The 27,444-nt window shown below is 40.5% G+C and overlaps 1 protein-coding gene across 1 annotated transcript in view; it reads left to right on the top strand.

Moving 5' to 3' along the window:
• kalrna (kalirin RhoGEF kinase a) overlaps positions 1 to 27,444 on the top strand; it is a 675,519-nt gene that overhangs the window by 345,739 nt on the left and 302,336 nt on the right. The window contains exons 10-11 of the mRNA XM_048598757.1: positions 16,624 to 16,746; positions 21,368 to 21,559. Of these exons, the coding sequence (XP_048454714.1) occupies positions 16,624 to 16,746; positions 21,368 to 21,559 (315 nt within the window). The remainder of the gene's footprint in view (positions 1 to 16,623; positions 16,747 to 21,367; positions 21,560 to 27,444) is intronic.

Here is a 27,444-nt window from a genome sequence, read left to right as displayed (position 1 = left end):
TGCTGCGTGAACATTTTACAATTCAACTTGTGGAGATGAAAGTTTCCTCTCTTTGATGACTGTAAGAATAACTGTAACTGCTTAAAACTACTTTCCACTATTTATTCCTAATCGGTAACTTTTCCTTCTAATTGCATACATGTTACATTCCAGCTACCTTCTGCGTTTTCTACAAGCATGAATTTTAATTTGGATGAAAATAAAACAGTTCAGGCACTCTTTAGCCTTCACTCCACACTGTGGATGCTTAATATGTCAGAAAATGCATCACCAAATGCTTGTATTTTTCTAGCACTTCTTGTATGTGGGAACACAATTCAAAGCATTTATCATTTTGGGGAAGGAAAAATAAAATGATAAGCAGCAGGCAAAAAGGGGAAAAACAACTAAAGGATTGGTGAAGAGAAGGAAGTCTGAAAGCAGAGTATGCATCAGCAAAGTAGTATAAGACAATGTATTTTCTGAGGGCAGGAGATGAAATAACCAGCGGACAAAAAGCCTGGAATAAACATGAAAGGATTTAAGATTGGAGGATATACAGTTCAATGAAGTGAGGCGACTGGGAGGTGTGAAAGTAACAATGTGGATTAAAAATCAACTCACTGGAATGAAGGAAGAAATGTAGACTGGGAACATGGAGTTGTGGATTTTAGTACAAGTGAGGATGTTGACAACAGCATCTTGAATAAGTTGAAAATTGTGAAGGGCTGAGACAGGAAGATGAGTAAAGAAGATTTGGAAAAATTAACTTTTGAGGCAGTGAAGGTATAGATTATGATTTGGTGGCAGAAATGGAGGGATAGAGGAAAGAAGCGGAATAATGGAGGTGAAAGAAAATGGTCATGATAATTAATGAATTGAATGTGGAGCGAAAGTAAAACTGAGATTGATATGAGAAGGGTGTTCTTCAAGTTCAGAATCAAACGGAGTAAAAACTCAGAAAATTGGCAGAAACGAGACCAAGGATACACAGTCATAGCCATGAAGCTGGTTTCATATTTGCTGAATAAAAACCAAAAGAACTGCAGATGCTGCAAATCAGGATCAAAAACAAAAGTTGCTGGGAAAGCTCAGCAGGTCTGGCAGCATCTGTGAAGAGAAATCAGAGTTACCGTTTCGGAGCCAGTGACTCTTCTTCGGAATAAGTTTGATTGCCTTTTAAACTCATGGGGATTCGGAATGTTCCACGTACCTCACGAAGAGACAGGCATTACTGGGTCACCCTCTGACCTCAAGAAAATGAGAGGGGTTAAAAGAGAAGTTGTTGACGGTGTGGATGAGCTCGGCCAAGTGGAGGAGGGTGGTGGGTGGGGATGATTCATACCTTTGCTCCAGGAAGAAGCGGAGAGCCCTAAGACCATCCTGGTAGGGAATGGATGTGGAATTGCATGTCCATGGTAAAGAGGAGGCGGCTGGAGCCTGGAAACTGGGAATTCTGAAACTGGCGTAAAGTGTCAGAGGAATGGATGTCTAAGGAAATAAAGGAAAGTATCAGATTGAAAAAAAACACATACAAAAAAGCAAAGAGTAGTGGGAAACTAGTAGACTGGGAAATCTTTAATGGCCAACAGAAAGCCACAAAAAAAGTTATAAAGAAAAGTAAAATAGATTATGAGAGTAAACTAGCTCAGAATATAAAAACAGGCAGCAAAAGTTTCTATAAATATGTAAATTGTAAAAGAGTGGCGAAGGTAAACATTGGTCCTTTAGAGGATGAGAAGGCCAATTTAATAACTGGGAATGAGGAAATAGCCGAGACATTAAACAGTTATTTTGTGTCGGTCTTCACAGTGGAAGACACAAATAACATGCCGAAAACTAATGGCAAGAAGGTTATAGCAGGTGAGGACCTAGAAACAATCATTATCACCAAAGAGGCAGTGCTGGGCAAGCTAATGGGGCTAAAGGTAGACAAGTCTCCTGGCCCTGATGAAATGCATCCCAGGGTACTAAAAGAGGTGATGGGAGAAATAGCAAATGCACTAGTAATTATTTACCAAAATTCACTGGACTCTGGGGTGGTTCCACAGATTGGAAAACAGCCAATGTGACGCCACTGTTTAAAAAAGGAAGCAGACAAAAAGCAGGTAACTATAGGCCACTTAGCTTAATTTTGGTAGTGACGAAAATGCTTGAATCTATCATTAAGGAAGAAATAGCAAGACATCTGGATACAAATTCTCCCATTGGGAACACCCAGCATGGGTTCACGAAGGGTAGGTCATGTTTAATTAATTTGGTGGAATTCTTTGAGGACATTACTTGCGTGGTGGACAATGGGGAACCTGTGGATGTAGTGTATCTGGATTTCCAGAAGGCATTTGACAAGGTGCCACACCAAAGGCTGCTACATAAGGTAAAGTTGCACGGTATGACAGGTAATGTATTGGCATGGATAGAGGATTGGTTGGCTAGTAGAAAGCAAAGAGTAGGGGTAAATGGGTGTTTTTCTGGTTGGCGGTCAGTGGCTAGTGGTGTGCCTCAGGGATCAGTGTTGGGACCGCAATTGTTTACAATTTACATAGATGATATGGAGTTGGGGACTAAGTGTGGTGTGTCAAAATTTGCAGAGGACACTAAGGTGAGTGGTAGAGCAAAGTGTGCAGAAGACACTGAAAGTCTGCAGAGGGATATAGATAGTCCAAGTGAGTGGGCAAAGGTCTGGCAGATGGAGTACAATGTTGGTAAGTGTGAGGTCATCCATTTTGGTAGGAATAACAGGAAAATGGACTATGTTTTAAATGGTAAAAAATTACAGCACGCTGCTATACAGAGGGACTTGGGTGTCCTTGTGCATGAATCGCTAAAAGTAGGATTGCAGATACAGCATGTAATTAAAAAGACAAATGGAATTTTGTCTGCCATTGCTAGAGGGATGGAGTTTAAAAACAGGGAGGCTATGCTGCAGCTGTATAGGGTCTTGGTGAGGCCACACCTGGAGTACTGTGTGCAGTTTTGGTCTCCTTACTTGAGAAGAGATATACTGGCACTGGAGGGGGTGCAGAGGAGATTCACTCGGTTGATTCCAGAGTTGAGAGGGTTGGATTATGAGGAGAGACTGAGTAGACTGGGATTATACTCATTGGAATTCAGAAGAATGAGGGAAGATCTTATAGAAACATATAAGATTATGAAGGGAATAGATAGGTGGAGGCAGGGAGGTTGTTTCCACTAGCAGGTGAAACTAGGACTAGAGGGCATCGCCTCAAAATAAAGGGAATCAGATGTAGGACTGAGGTCAGGAGGAACTTCTTCACCCAAAGGGTTGTGAATCTGTGGAACTCCCTGTCCAGTGAAGCGGTTGAAGCTACCTCGCTGAATGTTTTTAAGGCAAGGGTCGATAAATTTTTGAACAGTAAAGGAATTAAGGGTTATGGTGAGTGGCGGGTAAGTGGAGCTGAGTCTCAAAAAGATCAGCCATGATCTTATTAAATAGTGGGGCAGGTTCGAGGGGCCAGATGGCCTACTCCTGTTCCTAATTCTTATGTTCTTATGTTCTTATGAATCTTGGATGTATGTGGGCAGGGACTGGTCTGGGGAGAAAAGATGGAGTTAAGTTAGGAAGAGATGAGTTTTGTGGGGCAGGAGCAGGCTGAAACAATAGGTCTGCCCAGACAGTCCTGTTTGTGGATTTTTGGAAGGGGTAGAAGTGAGCTGTGCGGGGTTAGGGCACTAACAGCTTGAATGCAGTGGGGGGGAGATCACCAGATGAAATGAGGTCAGTGACTGTACTAGATACAATGGCCTGATGCATCATGGTGGGGTCATGATCCAGGGGAAGATAGGAGGAGGTATCTGAGAGCTGACGCTCAGCCTCTGCAATGCAGAAGTCGGTACGCCAGACTACAGCATCACCACACTTATCGGCAGGCTTAATAACAAAGTCAGGGTTAGATCAAAGCACATGGATTGCAGTCAGTTCAGAAGGAGATAGGTTGGAATGGGTAAGGGGAGGGCAGAGAAAGTGAGACAACTGATATCACGTCGACAGTTCTCTATGAACAGATCAGATGCAGGTAAAAGGCCAGAGGGAGGGGTCCAGGTGGAGAGAGAGTGTTGGAGCTGGGTGAAGGGGTCTGTGGGACGGGAAGAGGATGCTTGTCCGAAGAAATGGGCACAGAGGTGAAGACGGCAGAAGAAGAGTTCAGTGCCTGAAATTTATTAAGGTGGGAACATAGAGGGATAAAGCTAAGACCTTTGCTGAGTGCAGAACGTTTAGCATCAGAGAGTGGAAGGTTAGGAGGGATGGTGAATACCCAACCGGAAGTGGGGTTGAGAGGGGGGATGGAATCAGAGGGAAGGGGAGGAAAGGAAGGTTCCAGAAGGCCGTGGGTATCTCTAATTTGTTGCATCTTGTGAGCCTTGATGCAGGAGAGGAAAAGAAAAGTTTGTTGTTAGCACGACAAATGAGCCAGAGGATGAAGTGGAATTGCGGAGTGGTACAGCCCTGAGCCAATGTGTTGCAATTCTGTTGGAGAGAAAGTTTGAGAGCGTGCATATGACGCCGCATGGCACTGAGTGTGGATCTGAGGATGCAGCGAGAGCAGCTGATTGTAGAACTTTGAACATCACGGAGATACATGCAACCCTGGGTGGATTCAAAGTATGAGGGATGAAACCTCAGTTGAAATCCACGTGGGGTGAGTCTGAGCCGGAGGCAGTCACTGAGGAATGTGATATGCCTGTGGAAACGAGTTTTAGCAAATACCTGGTCAAACACCAGGAGTGACAGTGAAATTAATGTCAGTGAACAAGAAAAAACATTGGAACGGAAATTGTGTCAGAGAGAGGAGAGGAACTTGTTCAAGGTGGGCATGTCTAGAAGAGATGTGGTAGTGAGTTAAGTCCTAAATAAAAACCAAAAGAACTGCGGATGTGTAAATCAGAAACAAAAACAGTAATTGATGGAAAAGTTCAGCAAGTCTGGCAGCATCTGTGAAGAAAAATCAGAGTTAATGTTTCGGGTCTGGTGACCCTTCGTCAGAACTGATGGTAGCTAGGAAAATAACAGTTTATGTGCAGAAGATAGAGTGGGCGTAGGGGTTAAGGAGTAAACAGTAGGTGGGGATAGAGCCAAAGAGAGAGAAGAGCAGTTGGTAGATAAAGGAGTAGATAACAATTTGGCTAGGAGTGTGAAAAGCTGTTAATGGAGACTGAATGGCTAACAATAGGTAGTGTGTAATGGCAAGCTGTGTAATAACACACACCTTTGTCGACAGGGCTCTCAACCGGGTCCAACTCATCTCCTGCACTTCCATCCTCACCCCCTCTGTTCCCTCCAGCAACAGCGATAGGGTTCCCCTTGTACTTACCTACAATCCCACCAGTATCCATGTCCAGAAGATCATCAGCCGCCATTTCTGCCACCTCCAGCGAGATACCACCATCAGACACATATTCCCCTCCCCTCCCTTGTCCACCTTCCGCAGGGACTGTTCCCTCTGGGACACCTTGCTCCACTCTTCCTTCCCCACCAACACACCCCTACAGCCCCACGGCACCTTCCCCTGTAACCCGAAAAGATGCAACACCTGCCCATTTACCTCCTCCCTCCCCACTATCCAAGGGCCCAAACATACCTTCCAGGTGAAGCAGCACTTCACCTTCACTTCACATAGTCTAGCCTACTGCATTTGCTACTCACAATGTGGTCTCATCTACGTTGGAGAAATGAAGTGCAGATTGGGTGACCACGTGCAGAACGTTCTGCTCGCAAAAAGGACCCTGAGCAACCAGTTGCCTGCCACTTTCACACACCACCCTGTTCCCTGGCCAACATCTGTCTCTGGCTTGCTGCAGTGTTCCAGTGAAGCGCAACGCAAACTGGAAGAACAATACCTCAGTTTCCACTTGGGGACCCTGCAGCCCTTCGGACTCAATATCGAGTTCAATAATTTTAGGGCCAGAACTCTCCCATGTCCTAGCCCCCTACCCCACACACCTTGTTATCACATAGCCTGCCATTACACACTACCTATTGTTAGCCACTAACAGTCTCCATTAACAGCTATTCACCCTCCTCGTCAGATCATTATCTACTCCTTTGTCTGTCCAATTCTTCTTCTCTCTCTTTGGGCTTTATCCCCACCTATCATTTACTCCTTACCCCCTCCCCCAATCCTATCTTCTGCATATAAACTGACATTTTCCGAGCTACCATCAGTTCTGAGGAAGGGTCACTGAATTCAACACATTAAGTTTGATTTTTTTTCACAGATGCTGCCAGACCTACTGAGCTTTTCCAACAACTTCTGTTTTTGCACTAACCTCCATGTTGCTCAGCACTAAACAGCATTTCAGGGCATGATTCACAGACACCAGCTGCACACACCCCTCATCTACAGGCATCAGTACTGATATTTGTAACCCCTCATAATTCACATGGCATCTCTTTGACCCACTTAGGAAGCACAGACCTGTGGCCTTGGAGTACTCCAGCAACTAGCTTTAGAATTTAGAATGAGATTTTATTGTCACGTGAACGCAAGTACAAGGATACAGGAATACAGTGAAAAGTTTACAAGTCATCATTCAGAGCGCCATTTAAGGACAAGGTACCAAGGTACAAAATCTGAGGCAAAAAGTTGAAAAATAAGGAGATAAGTTAAAAATCCAACATTACAATTCTTCTCAGTATAAAGTAGTAAATGAGGAATGATGTCAAAAGTTCAACACAAAAATTTGCACACAAGGACAGCACCCTGCTCACAGATCAGACCAGGGTGCACTGCAAGACTGCTCGCTTGGTCTTAAAAGAATTGCTCACTCACTTTGCACCTAATTGCATGCTTGTACCATCCATGCCTTGCCTTGCTTTTGTCATGCCCATGATCACAGTCAGACAACAAGGTAGCCTACCTTGATGGCCAGCAGCGTTCATGCAAAGGGCCAGTGTGTTACATCTATCTCACACCTGCTCTATGTGTCAGCAGCTTATTCAGCAAACACACAAATAAATCACCATGTGCCATCTGCTGTGTCACTCTCTGTAAACATATTCACAATTAGTAACCCCAAGATACATAACAAAAATCTCAAAGAAAAATACTTCCATATGATGAGACAAACAGGAAATACCTTTCATTGGCAATACATTATTTCCCAAAAGACAATGTCAAATTATACTCCTTCATTTAAAGTATACAATGCTATTTTTACAATTTTATAATTAAAGTAATTCAAAGCAGGCCATCAGAAAATTAATTCAATCATTCCCCACATTTCAGATCATTTAATAATTAATCTTAACCCTTTTTTTGGCAGTGTGCATGAGAATATAAAATAAAATTGACAGTAGGTAATTAGACTTTTATCCTGAAGCACAGCTGTTAATATTTTCTAGGTCTAAAACTCATTTGATTTTATTTTGTTTCAGTGACCATATGTGTGGCATAACTCAATGTGGTTAAAAAAAGCATAAAATAACACCATCATTAAGTGGTTAAAAGGGGCTGTAAAATACTTTTTTTTAGTAATTTAAAGATGGAATGTACAAAATAAATTTCATATTGGACATAAAAAGTCAAGAAACCTGTGTGTGTGTGTGTGTGTGTATTTTGCAGGTTATAGTGCTTCACTACTAGTAAGGCTTGGTATGGAGTGGTACACATCCATTCTGAGATGCACACATCTGATGCTGCTTGGCCTGCTGTGTTCATCCAGCTCTATACCTTGTTATTGCACAAATTAACTGACAGGATGTTGTCATGTAAACCAAGCAAAACCATATTCTTTCTATGTTCTTAATGATGTATCCAGGTGTAGTGATTGGAATGAGGGCCAGGTGGATCCCATTGAGTATGAGATCCCTGAATGGAGTTGTTAACCTGAGCTAACCTGGCTGACAAATCTAAACAGATGTCTCAGAGACTCTCACTACTCTAGGGATGGCCTCTGAGCTAGCTGGTCAGAGTCCATGTACCGTGCACCTGTAAATAAAGGGTCACCGCTGACAATATCAGACTGTGGACACAAAAAGATCCTGTCCTGGCAAAACTAAAATGGATGCTGGTGAAGGGGGAAACAAGAGGACCATCACAACCAGAAGGAAACCTTTCTGGACTACAGTGAGACCAGATCACTGTAGAGAATGACATATTATTATGGGGAGCAAGTATAATTGTCCAGAGTAAAGGTCATTGCAGATACTGGCTGAACTCAACCAGACTCATCCAGGGTTTTCCAAAATGAAGATACTGGCAAGAAATTATGTCTGGTGGCCAGGATTAGATGATAACATTGTCTTGTCGGGCAGTGCTTAGAGTGCCAACGAGGATAAAAATTACCACTAGCACCTCCCCAACCTTCATGGGAATGGCTGGGTAAACACTGGATTCAATTACATGTCAACAATGCTGATTCTTCTTGGGCTTAATCTTCCTGGTCATTGTCGATGCCCATTCAAAATGGTTGGACGTGCATACAGTTCATTTATCAAACTTAGGGATGACAATTGAAACAGTGCAAGCATAATTTGCAATACCCGGCCTCTCAGAAGTATTGGTCACGGAAAATGGAATGCCATTTACCGGCATGGACTTGAGCTTTTCTGGAAGTCAATTGGCATTTGGCATTTTCAGGCAGCTCCATACCATCCACCGTCCAATGATCTGGAAGAAAGAGCAGTCCAAATTTTGGAGGCAGGCTTAAAGAAATTGCCCACAGCTTCACTTAATACTAAACTGTCCCAGTTCCTGTTTAATTGAGGGACCACTCCTCACGCAGCTACAGGGATAGCTCCAGCAGAGTTGCTGATGGGGAGAAGACTCTGCACCAGGTGAAACTTGGTATTCCCAGACGTGGGAAGGAGGGTGAAATGGCATCAGGAATAGAATCTAAGCAAGAGAGACAGTTACTTCAGAGCATGAGGTTTGGTGTCAAAACCCTGGGAATGGCCCTGCATTGGGTACGAGGTGAGGTCAACATGAGGTCAGGTCCCATGACATACAAAGTTCAGATAGGTGAGGTGGTTCTGAACAAATGTGGATCACCTGAAAGCTGCTACCTCGCAAACACGGCAGGAGCAAAACATACCTGGCCCTTCAGAACAGCCAGAAAGCCTGTCAGAAACTGTGGGTTCGCCCCCTCCGTCTAGCGTCAGAGTCCAAGGTGGATGCAGCCGATGTCACAGCCTCAATACTGTTACCGCCTGAAGAACCGGAGGAATTCCTTCCGAAACACTCCAGGTGCATGAGACAGGCTACAGTCTGGTACACTCCACCCGTGTCCAAGTCAGTGTCAGAGAAACCCGTCCTGATGCGAAAATGTCTCAGGAAAAGCTATAAGATAAAGAACAGCCTTACATCCCTGGACTTGGATTGGGGTGGGGTGGGGGTAGGTGTGTGTGGAGGAGGGGAGTGATTGGAACAAGAGGCGGGTGGATCACATTGAGTCTGAGCCAATCAGGAGTCTCAGAGACTCTCGCTACTCTCAGGACTGGTTCTGAGCTGGCTGGTCAGAGACCACGTATTGTGCACATGTAAATAAAGGGTGACTTGGTGATGGGATACCGGCTTCAATGCAGTTATTTCACCAGGCTTCCTAAAAGGCAAGCAAGTTAGGGAGAATAAAAAGCAAGTATAGGAGATGATGGAGAACTGAAATAAAAGCAGTAAGTGCTGGAGAAACTCACCAGGTCTAGCAACATCTAAGGACTGCTGGTGGTGCTGATTGAAACAACCTTCAGTTCAGATGAGATGCTATTATTTGCATCCAGGAATATCTATTTTGTAATAATCATATTTAATAAACATTTTTGAATTACTACCTTGAAGTAAATCAACACAGTAAATATATACACAATAACAATTGGAATTTTACTCAGCATGTTTGACATCCAATTGTTGATTTAGAACCTGAGCAAAATTAAGATTTATTATTTGGCACAGGGGTTGAGGAAATTGCAGGTGTGTGTCTAACACATAGCTATCCAAATAAAGAAATACTGAGGGTCCAGTCTACCAACACTACACAATAGCATTCATGTTGATTTTTAAAGAAGCACTTGCCCCAATTTGAACGTCTCTGCTGAACTTTTTCATATGACAGAGTGAGAGGAGCTCTAAACGCGGTGGCAGTATGCTGTCACAGTTTATTTATATTCATTTATAGGATGTGAGCATTGCTCGCTGAGCCATTACTTATTACCCTTCCCTTACTGTGCTTGAGAAGGTGGTGGTGAGTTGCCTTCTTGAACTGCCATTTGCTGAAGGTAGACCACAATGCTATTAGGGAGGAAGTTCCAGGATTTTGACCAGCAATAGAATTCCCAGTTAGGATGGTGAGTGGCTTAGAGGAGGACTTACAGGTGATGGTGTTCCCATATATCTGCTGCTCTTATCCTTCTAGGTAGTAGTGGTCCTGGGTTTGGAAGGTGCTATCTAAAGAATCTTGGAGAATTTGAGCAGTGCATTTTATAGTTGGTTCACACTGCTGCTGCTAAGCATTAGTGATGGAAGGAGTGACAGCTTGTTAATGTGGTCCTAATTAAACGTGGTGCTTTGTCCTGGATACTGTTAATTTTCTTGAGTGTTGTTGGAACTGCACTCATCAAGGCAAGAGGGAAGTATTCCATCACTTGGCTGACTTGTGCCTTGTAGATGGTGGACAGGATCTTGGGAATTAGGAGGTGAGTTAATCACTGCAGGGTTCCTAACCTCTGACCTGTGTTATAGCCATGGTGTTTATGTGGCTAGTCCAGTTTCTGGTCAGTGATAACCCCCAGGATATTGATAGTCAGGGGATTTAGTGATGGCAATACCATTGAATGACAGGGGGTGATGCTCGAGAAGGTTATTTCCTGCCACTTGCCACTTAACATCCTAAACTTAGATATTGTCCAAGTCTTGCTGCATTTAGACATGGACTGCTTCAGCATGTGAGACATTTCGAATGGTGCTGAACATTGTGCAATCATGCAGACTTTTTTCCCTGATTCCCATTGACTCCAGTTTTGCTAGGGCATCTCGATGCCACACTGGGTCAAATGCAGCCTTGATGTCAAGGGCAGTCACTCTCACCTCACTCCTGGAATTCAGCTCCCTTGTCCATGTTTGAACCAAAGATGAATGAAGTAAGAAGCTAAGTGGCCTTGACAGTATCCATAAAGGATGTATGGAAACTATATACGATAACAGAAATATGTGTGATGTCACTCTTTAAACAGAAAGCAACAACTTCTAAGATATTGAATCTTTTCAATCTGGTTTCCGAGACCACAATACTGAGACTGCCTAGTTAAAGATCACCATCAAGAGTCACAACATAAACGTTGCAAAACGTTGCCTGACTGTGAGATGTGATAACTACACCATACGCATGAGAGTGTCAGGATTTGTTACATAAAATCAACACACAATGACAGCTGAGGTCAAATTGCTTTTTTTGTCGATACAGGCATGTACTTCCCAGGAGGGGCAACTGAATGGTGTTCGGAAGTGGTGGGCTGACTGGCTGATTTGCCCCGAACCATTTTACTCTGCTGCAGGAGGTCTTGTGGCACAGCGATAGCATTGCAACCCACTGGGCCAAAAGCTCTGGTTCAAGTCCCACATAAGGAATTCTTGGCCTTTGAAGGAGTGATGTTATTTCAACAGGCTAACAGTTAGTATAGAAAAGCAGCCACACCTCCGCACCATTCCTCAAAAAGGATAAAAGGTTTGCATCAAGATATGCTTATTAAAAACCTCATCTGACTTCCTTCTCCCAACCTTAAAACATTGAGGGAAATGTTAACGTACTTTCTGCCGCACTGGTTGAAATGACCAAACTCAGGACATTCCAAACACTTGGTCTGAAACCATTTTAATCACGGCAGTTGCATACCACCCACTACGCCTTTGTGAGCCCATTTCTTTTGTAAAATATAAACCACCATCAAATCACTCGCATCTCCGATTAAATTAGAAATCGTCAAGCAGTGCCCACCAATTTAGCCATAACAAAAACGAAGGACAGGGAAAAACAAGGCAAAACCAAAATAGATTTGGATGGGGAAATAAATCAATCTGGCCTCCACGGTGCACACTTCACTCCAGAAGTTTCGATGGTGTTGCCAGATACAACATGCTCCCTCTCTTGGGAAACCTGGGCATGAACGTAGAAGGGCAAACAGGAAATTACAACAACCTTCACGCTCCATGCCTGGACCTGATGGTGACCATTTTGAATACCCACTTCTTTCTTTTTAAAAAAATTTTTGTATCCAGAAGGATTTTATTTGTGAATTCTTTTATCCCCCCACCAAACCACTCGTTATTTTTTTAAAAAACTTGTTTTCACCACCAAATCACCCATATTACCCATTTCTGTCTTTTCTCTTTTTATATCCATAAGGGTTAACACTCACCGATGCACTGAATGGCTTTTTTTTCCAGCACCCAATCACATGTTGGGCTTTTTATTTATTATGTACCATCACTAAAATCACCTGTGTTTTTCAGTTAACCAAGTTACGTGCAAAATGGCAGAAATAGCCCTTTTCTCTCTTTTTAATGAAGCCCACTATATTTTAGGTGACTGAAGATGGCACCTTGTTTAATATTGTGCTGATCATTCAATTTATTTCCATCTGAATTCAGTCTAACAATCAAAAGATTCCGGTAAAGGTAATTTGTTAATGAAATCAGAGATAGTGGGGAAATAGACTGAATTTGTACGGGATTATGAAGAACATTCAAGTATTCAATCATGCAACGTGACTTTTCAGTTCATTTGACAATGGATCTCTCAGCTCAAATGTGATGCTTTAAAAAAAATCTATGAAACAGTTAAAAGGAATTGGAAAGCTCTGCCTGTAATACCAGGATTAATTGTTTGGATATTCAGTAAAGTAAGGGATTAACTAAAGCACTCTATGGCCTTATGCTTTGTCAGAAAGAAAAGTTTAATCAGATAACATGTACACATCAAAATAAAACTCTGGTAGATTAGCTAAATTAAAAAGTAGAATATTATCAGCTTTAAAAATCTGGGGTTGTCATCCACTGCAATACTGAGGGAAGGTTGCATTTCAGATGTGCCAACTGTGGATGAGTCATCAAATGAGGGCCAGTCTGCCTTTTCAATGAAGGTCCCATGATATTATGTGAAAATAGAAGACTTTTCCTTTTGTTTCCTCCCATCAACCAATAGCATTGTTAGAGCAGATTGGCTCATAATTCCTCCCTTGCTGATTATGGCACTCACTGGATATCTCCTGCTCTTTCAAAATTATCTATTGCATTGAGATGTGGACCAATGGAAAAAGGCAACATGTGTTTCCTGTAAAACAATGTTTTGTAGTTTGATAATGAGGATAAAATTCTGTGTAGGGAATATCGGAAGCCAGTTTCTTTTCTGTTATGCATCTAACAAATCAGAGTTGACCATGCATGGGGCAGAAACAGAGGCAGCAAATACACTGTTAAGTCTCCACTCACATTGTATTATTTTAACAATTTCCTGGAGTCTTTCCATTGTGTGTGACACAGCCTGCTCCTGTATGGGGCACAGGCCCAGCACTAGTATTTTCATCTGATGGAGAGACCATTCCCAAACTCCCTGTTCATTTCTGATGTTCCCACTTGTTGAGTGCTTCTCTAAAGCTGGTACTCTGTCTGTCCCCGAACCACCTCAAAGTGAAGAGAATCAAATGCCATCTCCCATTTCCTTTCTTGTCAACCTCTGTTACCCTTGGACTACACCAGTAGTGTAGGGGGAGGCGATGGCCTAGTAGTATTATTGCTGGACTGTTAACCCAGAGACCCAGACATTGTCTGGGGACCCAGGTTCAAATCCTGCTGTGGCAGGTGGTGGAATTTGAATTCAATAAAAACATCTGGAATTAGGAGTCTGCTGATGACCATGAATCCATTGTCAATTGTCAGAAAAAGCCATCTGGTTCACTAATGTCCTTCAGGGAAGGAAACTGCCATCCTTACCTGGTTTGGCCAACATGTGACTCCAGACCCACAGCAATGTGGTTGACTCTTAACTGTCCTCTGGGCAATAAATGCTGCCTGGTCAGTGATGCCCTCTTCCCCTGAATGAATAAAGGAAAATAAAAACACCAGTTAAGCTCATTTGTTTTTCTGTTTATTCCTTTAACTTGTACTAGGCTGTCATCTGTATGCCATTTACTTCTGCACTGTCAATGGTAGTGACCAAAAGGATGTTGTTTTACTTAACAAATAGCTTGGTATTGGCTTTTCTGTTTCACAAGGGGTTAATTGAAACAACTTTTGTCAGATATTACGTTGTAAATAAACTTCATAAGTTTTATAGCCATTGTTAAACTGGTCTTTTGACAGTTATCCAAGGAAGAATCTGAGCTAGTTAATTCAAACACAATGTGTAGTCTGATGGGCTCAGGTAATCTTATTCCATTTTCTCTTTCATGGGATGTGGCGTTGCTGGCAAGACCAGCATTTATTGCCCATCCCTAATTGTCTTTGAGCTAAATGGCATGTTAGGCTATTCTAGCAAGCATGTAAGCATCAACCATGCGGGTCTGGAGTCATATTTAGGGCATACTGGGTAAAGATGTCAGCTTTCCATCCCTAGAAGAAATGAACAAACTAGACAGGTCTTGCAATAATCAGTGATAGTTTTTATCGTCACTATTACTGAGATCTGTTTTATATTCTAGATTTTTTTATTATTTGAATTTTAAATTCCACAATAGAACATGAGCCCAGGACCCCAGAGTATTAACCTGGGCCACTGATTTTTAATCTAGTGACATGACCACTACACCAGGATCTCCTCACATGTGCCTGTCATTGAGACCTTTAAATATTGAACAAACTGCTATTTAATTTCTCGAATCTACAGCTACTGTTTATGGAGGATTTTATCAATCATCACTTTTAAATTCACAATTTTACTTTTCAAATTTTGATAAGATGTTATTCAACTGGATGGCATTTTGTGGAGGTGGGCTGACTCCAAATGCCTTTAAAAATAGCAGTTGGGACACATAAGTGGAAGTCTCTCATTTTAGCCAGATCCAAGTTTAACCAGCATGGGGAAGGAAACCTGAACTCCACAAAGCCACATGAAATTAGTCAGGAGGTTCAAACACATCATATTTTCATAGTTCCAAGGAGATTGGTCTGTACAATGGGAATCACAAATTAATGTAGGAGGCATAATCACTCTTGTAGGGCAGATAAAGCATCATAATCAAAAAAGGTCATTAATTCCCTAACCCTTTAAATGTAATAAAAGCAGGCTGCAGCTGTTAGTTAAGAGTAAAAGTAAAAGAGTTCAAGTGCATTGATTGACCATTTGATTTAGTTTAGAAAATCCATTGCCATCTGGTACGGCAGTTTCAATAGATTTCATTGAAGACATTTCTCAAAGGCTGTTATTATAACTGAGCCCTCACTGAATACTTGACTCAGTTTCAAAAGCTCCAAAAATACTTAACTCAGTGAGGGTGAATGGCTGAGATCATATTTTGATTGATGGCTTTAAGTAAATATTAAAGGATTAACTGTCTTTGATGTGGTTATTGAATCCAAATTTGCTTTTGTAGGAAATTGGGAGGGAATTTAAAATATTTGAATGGTTTTTATGTGCATTTTTCAGCATTGAATGATTGTGAGTGAGAACATTTGTATATTGTTACAAATATATCTTTCATCTGACTCCTGAGATCTGTCAGTAGTGTCTATATATGGTGACTGGCAACAGAGGTAGCATTGGCGGGGGTGGGGAGCGAGAAAGAGTAATGGATGGGGTTGTTTGTGATGGGTGTGCTGAGGCTTAAAGGTGAGTGAGCCTAATAGCCTTGTGTAATTCAGCCAGTCTCAGGAAACTGAGCCAGGCTTTCTAACTAGCACACCTCTGCACTCTACCACTTTTATGGCTGCCTCCTGAATGCTCTGTGCCACCAATACCATTCCCCCGGAACAAAACTTGTGCCTGTGTAGGTTGTTTACCATGGAGGTGGGTCTACCAAGTGAGAAGATTTTCTGATTTGGGTTCCCACCTCCATGGTGAAAATTTGGCACCTTGTTTGCTAACTGTTGTAGTTAAGTGGAAAAAAATAATGAAACAACAACGTCAAAAGCATAATGTTGATAATATTTGCAGTGCATTTGTAAACTATGGCTTATTTTCTTCTGTATGACCAGTTAATAATGATGAAAACTATAATAAATGTATTTAATATTTTTAGTACACATTTAACAATTAAAGCATAATATAATGTGCTAATTTTATTCTACTGCCTGTTAATAACAAGAAGGATCTTATAGAAGCATGAAATAAAACTAATGTCTGAAGTCATCAAAGAGGGATCTTTATCATTCTGTTTTGGTCTTGTTACAATATTTACTGATTGCCAGAGAGGAAAATGATAATAATGAGAACTCACAGAATATTGCAATAATCTCCAGGTACTTTTCTTTGTCTTGCATAGAACAGTATGCTAGCTACCCGGTTGTCAAACCTGGCAATTCATTTCTCTAGGGATTCAATTAGTTGGTCCTTCAAATTCTCCCAATTACAGGTTTCTGGTGAATTGATTACAACATCCTCCTAATCAAACATTATTAAATGCAACATGATGCATTTCAATGATTTACCTCTGCTGGTTGTCCTGCTGGTGTATCTTATCATTTTTTTTTATTATTACAGGTTTTAGACTGGATAGAAAACCATGGGGAAGCATTTCTAAGTAAACACACTGGGGTTGGAAAGTCACTTCACAGGGCTCGGGCACTTCAAAAGAGGCACGATGATTTTGAAGAAGTAGCTCAGGTGAGAATTATTCCTCATCTTATTCACACTTTGATGAGTGTTAAATTATAAATAATTAGCAATACTTTAAATCTGGATGTTACTATTGGTTTATAAGTCTAGGTTTTACTCATACAACAATGGAATACTTTGTGAAAGAAATAAGCAATTAAGCAAAGTATTTGTATAACACAGACTCAAGACTTTCTTCAAATCTCAGTCTGGACTAGTCAAATAAGTCCCAATAGTCAATAAACTCAACACAGTGTGTCCTGCTGATCTTCACATTGTCTAAAATCCATCCAGCAAGATACACTGCAATTTTTTTGTATACTTAGATTTAATTTAGTGAACATTTCTATGATTATTGGAGTCTTTATCATTTCTGACGACACTTCAATCATTTAAGGCTACTCTAAAAAGTTATTTCATTGGATTAAAGTTAAGTATTCCTTTTTTTTGATACGTGCCCTATTTAATGTGTTTTAACTATGTTGCATATCAGAAGCCTTGGAGCCAATGGGGTTCAATTTAGGTAAACTGGCAGGAGTTGGCAGAACAAGAGCACCAGATACCCAGAGAAATTATCTTGGTTTCTCACCAACTTACAGGTTACTACTAGTTTTTCGGAGACACGGGCCAGCAGCAGCTGAAACGGGATGTGCAATTTGTGTCAAAATCAGAGAAGCGCTATAAGGAGGATATTTTGAAGCAACAGCATTTACATTTGGATCCTGAAATAACTGCACAGAGGCCGGTGTCCTGTTAGCAAGTCCCCCTTTATTTACTTGTGCACAGTACACTGGCTGTGGCCAGCCAGCTCGGAGTCAGTCTCCCGAACTGAGAAGGTTCTAATTTCCTGGTTATATTGGTCAGCCAAGGCTTCCCTGACTGGCCCAGGTTAACAACCGCAGTCAAGAACCTCATAGATAACAAGGTCCACCTGGTTCCAATTACTACAGGTTGCGAGTTCTTTTCAGGTACAGCCACAGAGAGGCCGGTGGAGGAATTTTAGAATGGAGCGGAGGTCCTTTTCTCTTTGGATGGCTGGTATTTACTAAAGAATATTGGTGAACGGGCAGGGTGAAGTGTCAAACAATATGTCAATATGAACATCATTACCTTCAGGACCTAGAGGGTGCTGTACAGAAAAGAAGTCAGTGATGGCATCAAGGGTGCTGATGCAGGAGTCAATTTCAATTCACTCATACTTTTGCTGAACCAAAGCGGATCCAATAATTGCTTTAAGCCTGTGAATACGCCTCACTTCATTTGGTGCACCGTCTATAAGTCAGCAGATACGACTTAACCGAATCACCTTTCATTAGTGGTTAGTCTTTGGAATTCTCTTCCATAGATATATTCATGGCTGAGTTAGTTCGATTGACAAGAGAATGTTGGTTATTGGACACAGGAAAAGAAGTGTCATTAAGGATCTAGATCAGATCAGCCATGATTATTGATTAGCAGAGCAAGCTCAATGGGCCAAATAGCCTCATGCTACTCCTATTTCTATGATCTTATACTCATGTCCTGAAATGCTACAGTTCATCTACGAATATTTTTCTTACCAAGCCTTGTTGGTTCTTCCTTTTATTATGCACCATGTGATATGTTCATTAAAATATAGCGAAGATTGAGGATTTGGCAAAGACAGATGTTAATCATTGCCCACCCCTTTCACATAACAGGAAGGAGCTGCACACCACACTATGTGATCCTACCACATGCTAACGCTTGGCCCCATGAAAGAGACCATTCTTAGATCAGAAGTCATACAACCATTAGCATGGAGGTGGCATGTCTGGAGGCATAGGACATTTGTTAGTATCTTCCCTTCCTCTTTGCTCTGTCTTTACCAGTTTGCCCTACACACTCTCAATCCCCAGAACATTGCAGTCTGGTATTCCATAGCACAGCCAATGATTTGCTAATGCTTACCCTCTTCATTTTAGGTATAGCCCCTGTATCAGTTTTAAAGGTCAATGAAACAATCAAGGTGTAAATTCAGATGCATCACCAACCACTCTTCCTTGGCCAAGTACCAGCAGAGAAATGGTTGCTCTGAATCATTCAGATATTGAATCTGTGGGGCTGCGTTAGAAGATTCTGGTAAAAACGTACAATTGAAAACATAACCGGAGAAAAGCAATAGAGGTGCAGTCTTCATAGAAATAGTTGCCGATTTCTATGCACAAGCAATCACTAAGTGCATAGAATTGTCGGCAAAGGCGTACCTAGGACAGGTTTGGTAAGGAGAGTGGAGTCTGCTAGTTGATTGTATATGGTTGTCATACATTAACGGATTGGACAAACCCAGCAGGCATTTATGAAAGGCAGATCTTCTGGAGTTTTTGGAGGATGTAGGTGATTTAAGCAATTTGAATGAGTGGGAAAACATGTGGCAGATGCAGTACAATGTGACTAAGTGTGAAGTTATGCACTTCAGTGTGAAAGGCACACTATTATTCAAATCGTGATATGTTGGGAAATGTGGATGAACAGCCTTAAAATAGCTTAAAATTACAAAGGAATATTGATAGACTAGGTGAATGGCCACGACTGCGGCAGATGGAGTTCAATCTAAGCAAGTGTGAGGTTACCCATTTTGGCACAAAAAAGAAAGGTCAGGGTACTTTCAAGATGGTATGAAGTTAAATACAGCATATGACCAAAGAGACTTGGGGGTTCAATTGCATAGATCTTTAAAATGCTACAGGCAGGTACAGAAAATAATCAAGAAGGCTAATTGATTGCTGACTTTTATGTCAAAAGGGCTGAAGTATAAGGACACAGAAGTTATATGCTGGTAGACCAGTCTTAGATACTAGATTGATTGTTAATTTTAAATCTGAGAAAGAGAATTTTGTTTTAGCAAAGGTATTAAGGGATATACGCCAAAGGCAGGCATATGGAAGATGAAAAACAAAGAACTGCAGATGCTGGAAATCTGGAAAAAAAAACAGAAACTGAAGTTTGTAGACCAGTTGACTCTGCTTTCTGTCTACAGATGCTGCCAGACCTACTGAGTTTCTTGAGCAATTTCTGTTTTTGTGGCAGGTGTATGGAGTTAGGCCACTGATCAGCCATGATCTCCTTGAAAGGCAGAACAGGCTTGAGGGGCTGAATGGTCTACTACTGATCCTATGTAGGAAAGGATCTAGGTGTCCTTGCATACAAATCAATATAAGTAGACAAGCACGTGTAGCAATTAATTAGAAAGTTAATTGGTATATCGGCCTTCATTGCAAGAGGTTTTGAGTTCAGAAATAAGGATACCTTACTGAAGTTAGACAGGTCTTAGGTGAGACTGCACCTGAGTAATGCATGCAGTTTCAAGTCCTGTCCATGTTCCAGAAACAGGCTGAGCTGGACTGAAACAGAAACAGAAATTACTGGAGAAACTCAGCAGGTCTGACACTATCTGTTGGAAGAAAGCAGAGTTAACATTTTGAGCCCAGTGTCTCTTTAACGGAACTGACCCAACTGACATTGCTGTTACAATCTGAGGCAGGTGTGACAAAAAAAAATTATAAGTTGTTTTGAACCAAAAATACAGATGTTCATACAAATCTGCTGAATGAATTGTAGAATTTATATAAGTTGTTTTCTAGCCATAGCTATAATACATTATTTTGGGCTATGAAGAATTGTGCATATTTGAAAATATGAAGCAGCCCAGCTCTCTGTAACTCACCTGTGTACTGGGGCATGCTAAAGCACTGTGAGCTTTCTTAATTGATGTTAGATTTTATTCCAAAATATCTTTTAAAATATCGCTAATTACCAGTAATGTGTACCAACACTAGTAAATTAGACAGAACTAGTATATAGTCTTTGTGCCTTCCCTGAGCAATCATCGCACTTAAAGCTTTAGGATGAAGTATTCGGTGACCTCACAGGTTGGGCCCATTTTGCACACATCAGGTGATTGATCAAAAGCAGGCAACAGACTGGTCATATTTCTGAAGGAAGTTGTTCACTGCACATGAGGTTGTACCAGTGATTCGGGATCTGAGAAAATTTCAACTCCATGATGTCTGGAAAACCATAACAAAGTAAACATTAATTTTCTCAAATGCTGAGTAAAGTACTTTTGAAATACAGAGATATTGGATTAAGCCATATTGTGGACAGAAATGTATAGTAGTTACGTGTGCTCATACATTTGTATTAGATTGGCTGATTTTCCTCTTAGTATAAAAAAATTCATCCTTTCTGTGTCACATTACCTGATAGACCCAGAAAGTGGTGCACTTGATTGGCCAAATATTTCTGTGCTGAAGATAAATTGCTGTGGTAATGGACTGGGTGAGTCAAATCACATGATAACTGTTGGAGATTCCAAGGATTTCATAGATAAGCACACACTTTTGTGTTAATGTACATGACGATCTGGTGTTGTGGAGCAAAGCTATGTTTTAAAAGATTATATACTGTTTGGTACCGACTGTTGAAAGTGGAATCTGTGCAGACTGTTCTGCCAGATGTCTTTTTTTCTCTCCCTTCTTCTGAAGGATATTATTAATATGATTTACTTTAGGCTTAACAGATCATCTGTTAGCATATTATTGAGCGCGTAAACAACCACAACAGCTTTCAGAATCACAAATCTATTCAATTTTCTTCCATTTTCAACTAGAATACATACACCAATGCTGATAAACTGCTGGAAGCAGCAGAGCAGTTAGCCCAGACTGGAGAATGTGATCCTGAGGAGATCTACAAAGCTGCCCGACACCTCGAAGTACGGATTCAAGATTTTGTACGAAGAGTGGAGCATAGGAAACTTCTGCTGGATATGTCAGTGTCATTTCACACCCACACAAAGGAGGTAAGATGAAATGTTTCATGGCTTTGAAACTGACTAATGCTGACATTCAATTTAGTGCTACAAGTAGATTGGAAGATGTTCTGGGGTAAATTTTAGAACATTTTGCTCCTAGTACAAGCCTCACTAAAGTATAGGATGATTTGTGAAGCTAGATTTACTAGCCCACCTACTGGGGAATTTCCCTGACAAAACTTTTAGGCTATAAGGGAAAGTTTGTTATAAGTCCAGCAAAGCATCACTTCATATATCCTAGATGGATGCAACTCCAGGCACTGAGTTTGCTGTCATGAAATTGGCATAGGAATAAAATCTGTAGCCTTTCCTGCTCTCCTTACATACTTATTGTTGTTGAACTTTATTGACAATTTTGTTTTACAATTAAAAGTCCTAATTTGCTGTTTAATTCTTGCACCATTTTTACATTTCTTTCTTTTTATCAATACCTTCCGCAGCTTACTGCTGAAATATTAATACTCCACAGACATTTACCAAAGATCAGAATTTCTTAGGGCGTTCCAAATATACAGCGTAGTTTAATGAGGAAGGTGAAAAGAGTAGCCATGGCATCGATAGTAGATGAGGCTGAAATTTTAAAAGAATGGATAATTTGAAAGTTAACTGCAGAAAATATCTGATACAAAGCCAGTTCATCCTGCAACTTTCTTCGAGTCATTTATAAAACATTTCCAAGAGAAGTAAAGATGGCGTGTGAGTAAGCCATTGAGGAGCTGTCTTAGGCTGAGGTAAGTTTAGAGAATTGTAGAGAGGAATACCACTTGGACCGAGGTCTTACTGGACTCCAGAATTTGGAGGAACTTTCAAATTTGCCAGGGACAAAATTAGATATCAACCATAATGGTTGAATAGCATGGGACAATGCAGAAATTATTGGTCAATCAGCATATACATGACAAGCAGTAGGAAGCGCAATGCACTGATGGTTGTTTCATATCAAGTAAAGATAGAAACCAAACAGTCATTTGACAGTTACAAATGGTCATTTGTGTCATGCAAGGCAATACTGGGGAGACCTAAATGGGACTGAACATGTAATATAAACTTAAGTACAAAGATTTCAAATTTCATTTACAACAACTCACCTGCCATTGTTTCTCTGAATTGACCTCTGTGATACTCAGTACATTAACTTATGGAAGTCTGCAGAGCACTCTACAGCCTGTTGTATTGCTTCTGGTATAATCACATTAAATAGTCCCTTGGTGGCTCATGTTAGTAAACGCAACTTGGAAGCGATCTGTACAGATTAGGCATTTGATCCCATTCTATGCTGTCAGATCTAAACCACCTTGGCAATAGGATCAGTTATCCTCATCATCCCTAGGTTAGGGTGTGGAAAGTCATCCAGGATTCCGTCTCCTGAACTCTATCCATTGGCTGCTCCTGGAAATTGTATTTGTATGAACCTTAAGGACAAATTTGGGCTTTGCCAGATGTTGCTGCCATAAAATATGTGGCCAGTACTCTCTATCTAGGTTACTGAATGAAGAGTGGCCACTTGGTTACGTTTATTGTAAGATATTCAGTAATTATTGAGCCATAATCCAATAGCAGTCAAAATCCTCAGGAGAGGAAGATGAGGGAAAATTTTGGAAAAGAAATTGAAACGTACACTACATTACTCTCTTATACTAGAGTTCCAGTATTCATTGACAACAAAATGTGTAAAGCTATTTGTCTATGCTTTGCTCCAGTAATACAATAGAATGCTTTCAACAATGAAATTGAGGAATTCTATTAAACTTCAGCTGATGGGTATCATATGGCCTCCTACAGGCTGATTATCTGGCCCATAAAACACAGGCAACTCATTATTATATGTAGTTAGAATTCATAATCATTGGTTTACATTAGGGTAATGTTATCCAACTGTGCTTGTTCCCCATAGCCTACAAAATATTTCCTTTTCAAGAATTTATTAATTCTCCTTTTGAAAGTTATTATTGAATCTGATTTCAGCATCCTTTCAGGTCGTGCATTATAGCTCACAACAATTTATATCATAAAAATTGTTGACATCATGTACCAATCACCTTAACTCTGTCCTCTGATTCACAATTATTCTGTCATTGGATACAGTTTCCCCTTATATTTTTATATCCCCACCTTATTAAAATCATTGAAGACTTTGATCACCTCTACCGAGCTCCCCCTCTCCCTCATCCACAGTCCTTTCGAAGGAGAAAAGATTTGGTGTGTCTGGTTTTTTCAAGTTAACTAAAAATCTTCCATTCTTTTCACCATTCTGGTAAATGTCCTGTTTATTTTGTGGTGGGGAGTCTTGAAATGGATTGTTGTCTCATTAGTGAGTTTAAGTCAACACTCAGTCCTGTTAATACCAGCAACATTAAATATATGTGGGTATTATATTTTCTTGTATTTTCTGTAAGGAGCTAGGAGTTAGTGTAAGTGTTCCAGTGGGCGACGATCATGGCTTCTTTTGAGAAGCAAGTGTTTTGTGTTACATGACACTTTCTTAAGCAGTTTTCTGAGCCACACAGCATGACAACTTAGAATGAAGACCATGACTGTGGACACAGCATACATGTATAGTGCATCACTTAAATTCATGCATACTTGAACTTAGTGTGGCTAGGAATGTGGGAGTGTAGGGAATGTGGCATTAAAGTGGGAAAGGGCAATGGAAAGGGAGTAAGACAGGAGGGAAAGAGTGTCTAAGAAGTGGAGGAGAGGGGAGGAGAGAGAATAAGAACATCGAAATATCAGGAAAGTTCATGGTACATATCAAACCTTTGTCAAGAAGCTTGGATATTTCAGAAGTGCAGTTTTGCAGTTGAAACAGTGACAAGATGGAAGTCACAACTCCTGTGCTGTCATTTCCAGAAAACCCTCCCAAATATAGCAGCAAATATGAATTCCCACTCAGAGCATTGTATGATGTTGGATGATTATTTGGTACTCCATGGAAGAGGATCATATGTCAGTAAGTTTTAAATATAAGACAACAGTAAAATTCCTCTGTGCAGTTCTTTTCACAATCACAAACCCATGATAATCTCCCAATAAACAGTTACTGGCATTGAGGTGTAATAACATAGTGAAATTTCACAGAGGCCTTTTCCGTTGTGAGCATAGGAATTTGGAATGGGAAACATTGACAGAAAGTGCAAACAGATGTTTGTAGGATCTATATCACAATGCTTTCTAAGTATGCACACTTAGCAATAAAAGTTTTGTGATAGTAAAGGGTCATCAATCGACCAACTACAGATTGTGAATCAATAATCATCTGAATTAATGTTCAATGAAGCAATCGACAGTTATCAGTTATCTATAGTTTATTGTTAAATATTTGAAATGTTGGGCTAGTGAAAACATAAGTTGATTAGTAAGTCCCCATGTGAATAGCTGTTTATAAAGCACAGTTGGAATATTTAATTAATGTACCTTGATTCTGTAATTAACTGACAATGTATTTTGCACTCAGAAGTAGCAGGTAACAAGCAAAATGTTTCAGTGCCTTGCTGTTGCTTTATAGAGGAACTTCAACCCTCAATTAAATTAGGAAGAGCTGCAAGGGATGCATTGTCAATGAAAACAGAAAACTGCATTTATCAAGTGCCTTTAACATCCCGCGGTATTAAAGAGATGGAATCATATATATTGTTACCACAAAAGAACAGCACTACTGGAAGTTCTTACTATTCATTTATCCCTTCACAAAACTTGCAAAAATGACATTGCACTGATTCCAGAATTGCTGTTTTGCCTTTTCTGCACTTATGATTACAATTTCCCTTGTTTCAGTATTGAATTGTATTTATTCTGTTAATAATGTTGGCTGAATGCTTTCATCCCTCATATATAACATACGTGTCTACAGTCAATTAAATACTTTTGAAATGTAGTCACTGTTTTAATGTAGGAAATATGACAGCCAATTTGAACACAGCAGCCACCCACTAACAGCAGTGTGATAACATAATCTGTATTTGTGAAGTTGATGCAGGATGAGTATTAAGCAAGCTATGATATAATATTTATTGAATGCGATTGATAACAACCCTTTTTACTTGTAAAAATTATTATGTACTCTAGAGAATTACTAATGCTGTAAATATTCACTCAACATCATGGCATCCTGCTGGCTGTTTTTAAATTGTATAGTTAACTAATAACCTGAAAACTGCAAAGTCAGGAATTGCTTTAACAGTTTGAATTTGTTGTAGAGTAAAATACATTGCTCTGTCAAACAAAGGACAACAACTTGCATTTATATGGCACCTTTAACATAATAAACTGTTCCAAGGATCTGAAAACAAGGTACCAGTAGTAAAATGGGTGATGACAGGGTGACAGACAGGGTGATGGGTGGCTACTGGGAAGCCATATGACTTATCAGGAGGGTTCCCTGACACGTCCCTACCAACAGGGAAGTTTCCCCAGCCATGAGCAGGAATGTGGATTGGCTGCTCATTGCAAGGCAGTGGCCAGGCATTTTAAATAATTAAGGCACCAATTAGGCCCAATTTAGAGGATCTGCCATTGTTTTGCCAGTGGTGCAGTGGCAATGATGGCAGCCACCCTGCAACAGGCTGGCAGACCAACAGGGGACATTAGCATAATGTAAGGCCCTCTCAACGTGGGAAGAGTAGAAATATTACAACTTTTAGGAGGGACCAAGTAGGAAGACTCCTGGGTTGAGTCATGAACCCATTCATTTCAAACACCGAAACCAATCATTGTAATGATGTAAACTGGCCATTGTTTCCATTCAAGGACTGTGCTGCAGAATAATATTTGAATGTGTAAGTTGCAACTTGTTATTTCTAACTGTCTTAATTGTACAATATTCTGGAAGATAATTACTTATTTTTAAATATTCTAGACAATGCAATCTCGGCAGAATGTGCCACAAATATCTGAAATGATTATGGGTGATATTGAAATCTGATTTGCAACTATAAATGATTAAAAATAAGTAATGTATATTATATATCATGCCTGTCATCAACAGAATAACTAGTTTTCTCAGCAATAAAATTTCAAAGATTGAAAACTTCTGGTATAGTTCAACATTTAATGATTCAATGCATTCTTAAGTGTATTGATGAAAACTGACCAGAGCTTTTGAGTTAAGAACGTAACAAGTCTTACTGTCGGGGATAGTAGGAACTGCAGATGCTGGGGAATCTGAGATAACAAGGTGTAGAGCTGGATGAACACAGCAGGCCAAGCAGCATCAGAGGAGGAGGAAAGCTGACATTTCCTAGACCCTTCTTCAGAAATGTCTTACTGTCTTGTAAGCTGTCCAATGTGTATGTTTTAGTTAAGATGATTATAATAATTAGATCTCTGGGCCACATCTGTTCCTCTTAAAATCTGTCGTGAAAGACACAATTTTTTCTCTTCCTCATGCAAGTCCTGTATATAAGTGTTCCTTTGTCAAGCTTCGCGTAATGCAGCAAAAACGCCACCTGCTGGATCTGATTTATAATAATCATGACTCAGAGGCATTTCTGCCTATTGTTCCGATGCTAGTGCTAGCTTTTCAATTGTAATTGAAAAGCTAGCACTATCTTTGCCCCATTCCTGCCCTGCATGCCTTTACAGTATAACTGTTCAAATATTTATTCAGATTGGTTCTAAAAGCTTACAATGAAGCAGGTGATATCCTACTAACCATCTGTGTGAAAATATTTGTGTTCATGTTCTTACCCTCTTGCAGTGCAGAACTTGACTTTAAACCCACCTGTGATAAATTTGTAAGGAAGCTCATGAATGGAAACAATGTTTGTGTAGCCCCATGATGCCCACTATGTTTATCTCTTTAGAGACAACAAGGTGCAGAGCTGGATGAACACAGCAGGCCAAGCAGCATCATAGGAGCAAAAAGGCTGACGTTT

This window comes from Rhincodon typus, chromosome 7 (genome assembly GCF_021869965.1).
Source record: "Rhincodon typus isolate 14 chromosome 7, sRhiTyp1.1, whole genome shotgun sequence".
Taxonomy (NCBI): Eukaryota; Metazoa; Chordata; class Chondrichthyes; order Orectolobiformes; family Rhincodontidae; genus Rhincodon; species Rhincodon typus.
Note: the sequence above shows the minus strand (reverse complement) of the source record. Positions and strands in the feature narration are given on the sequence as shown.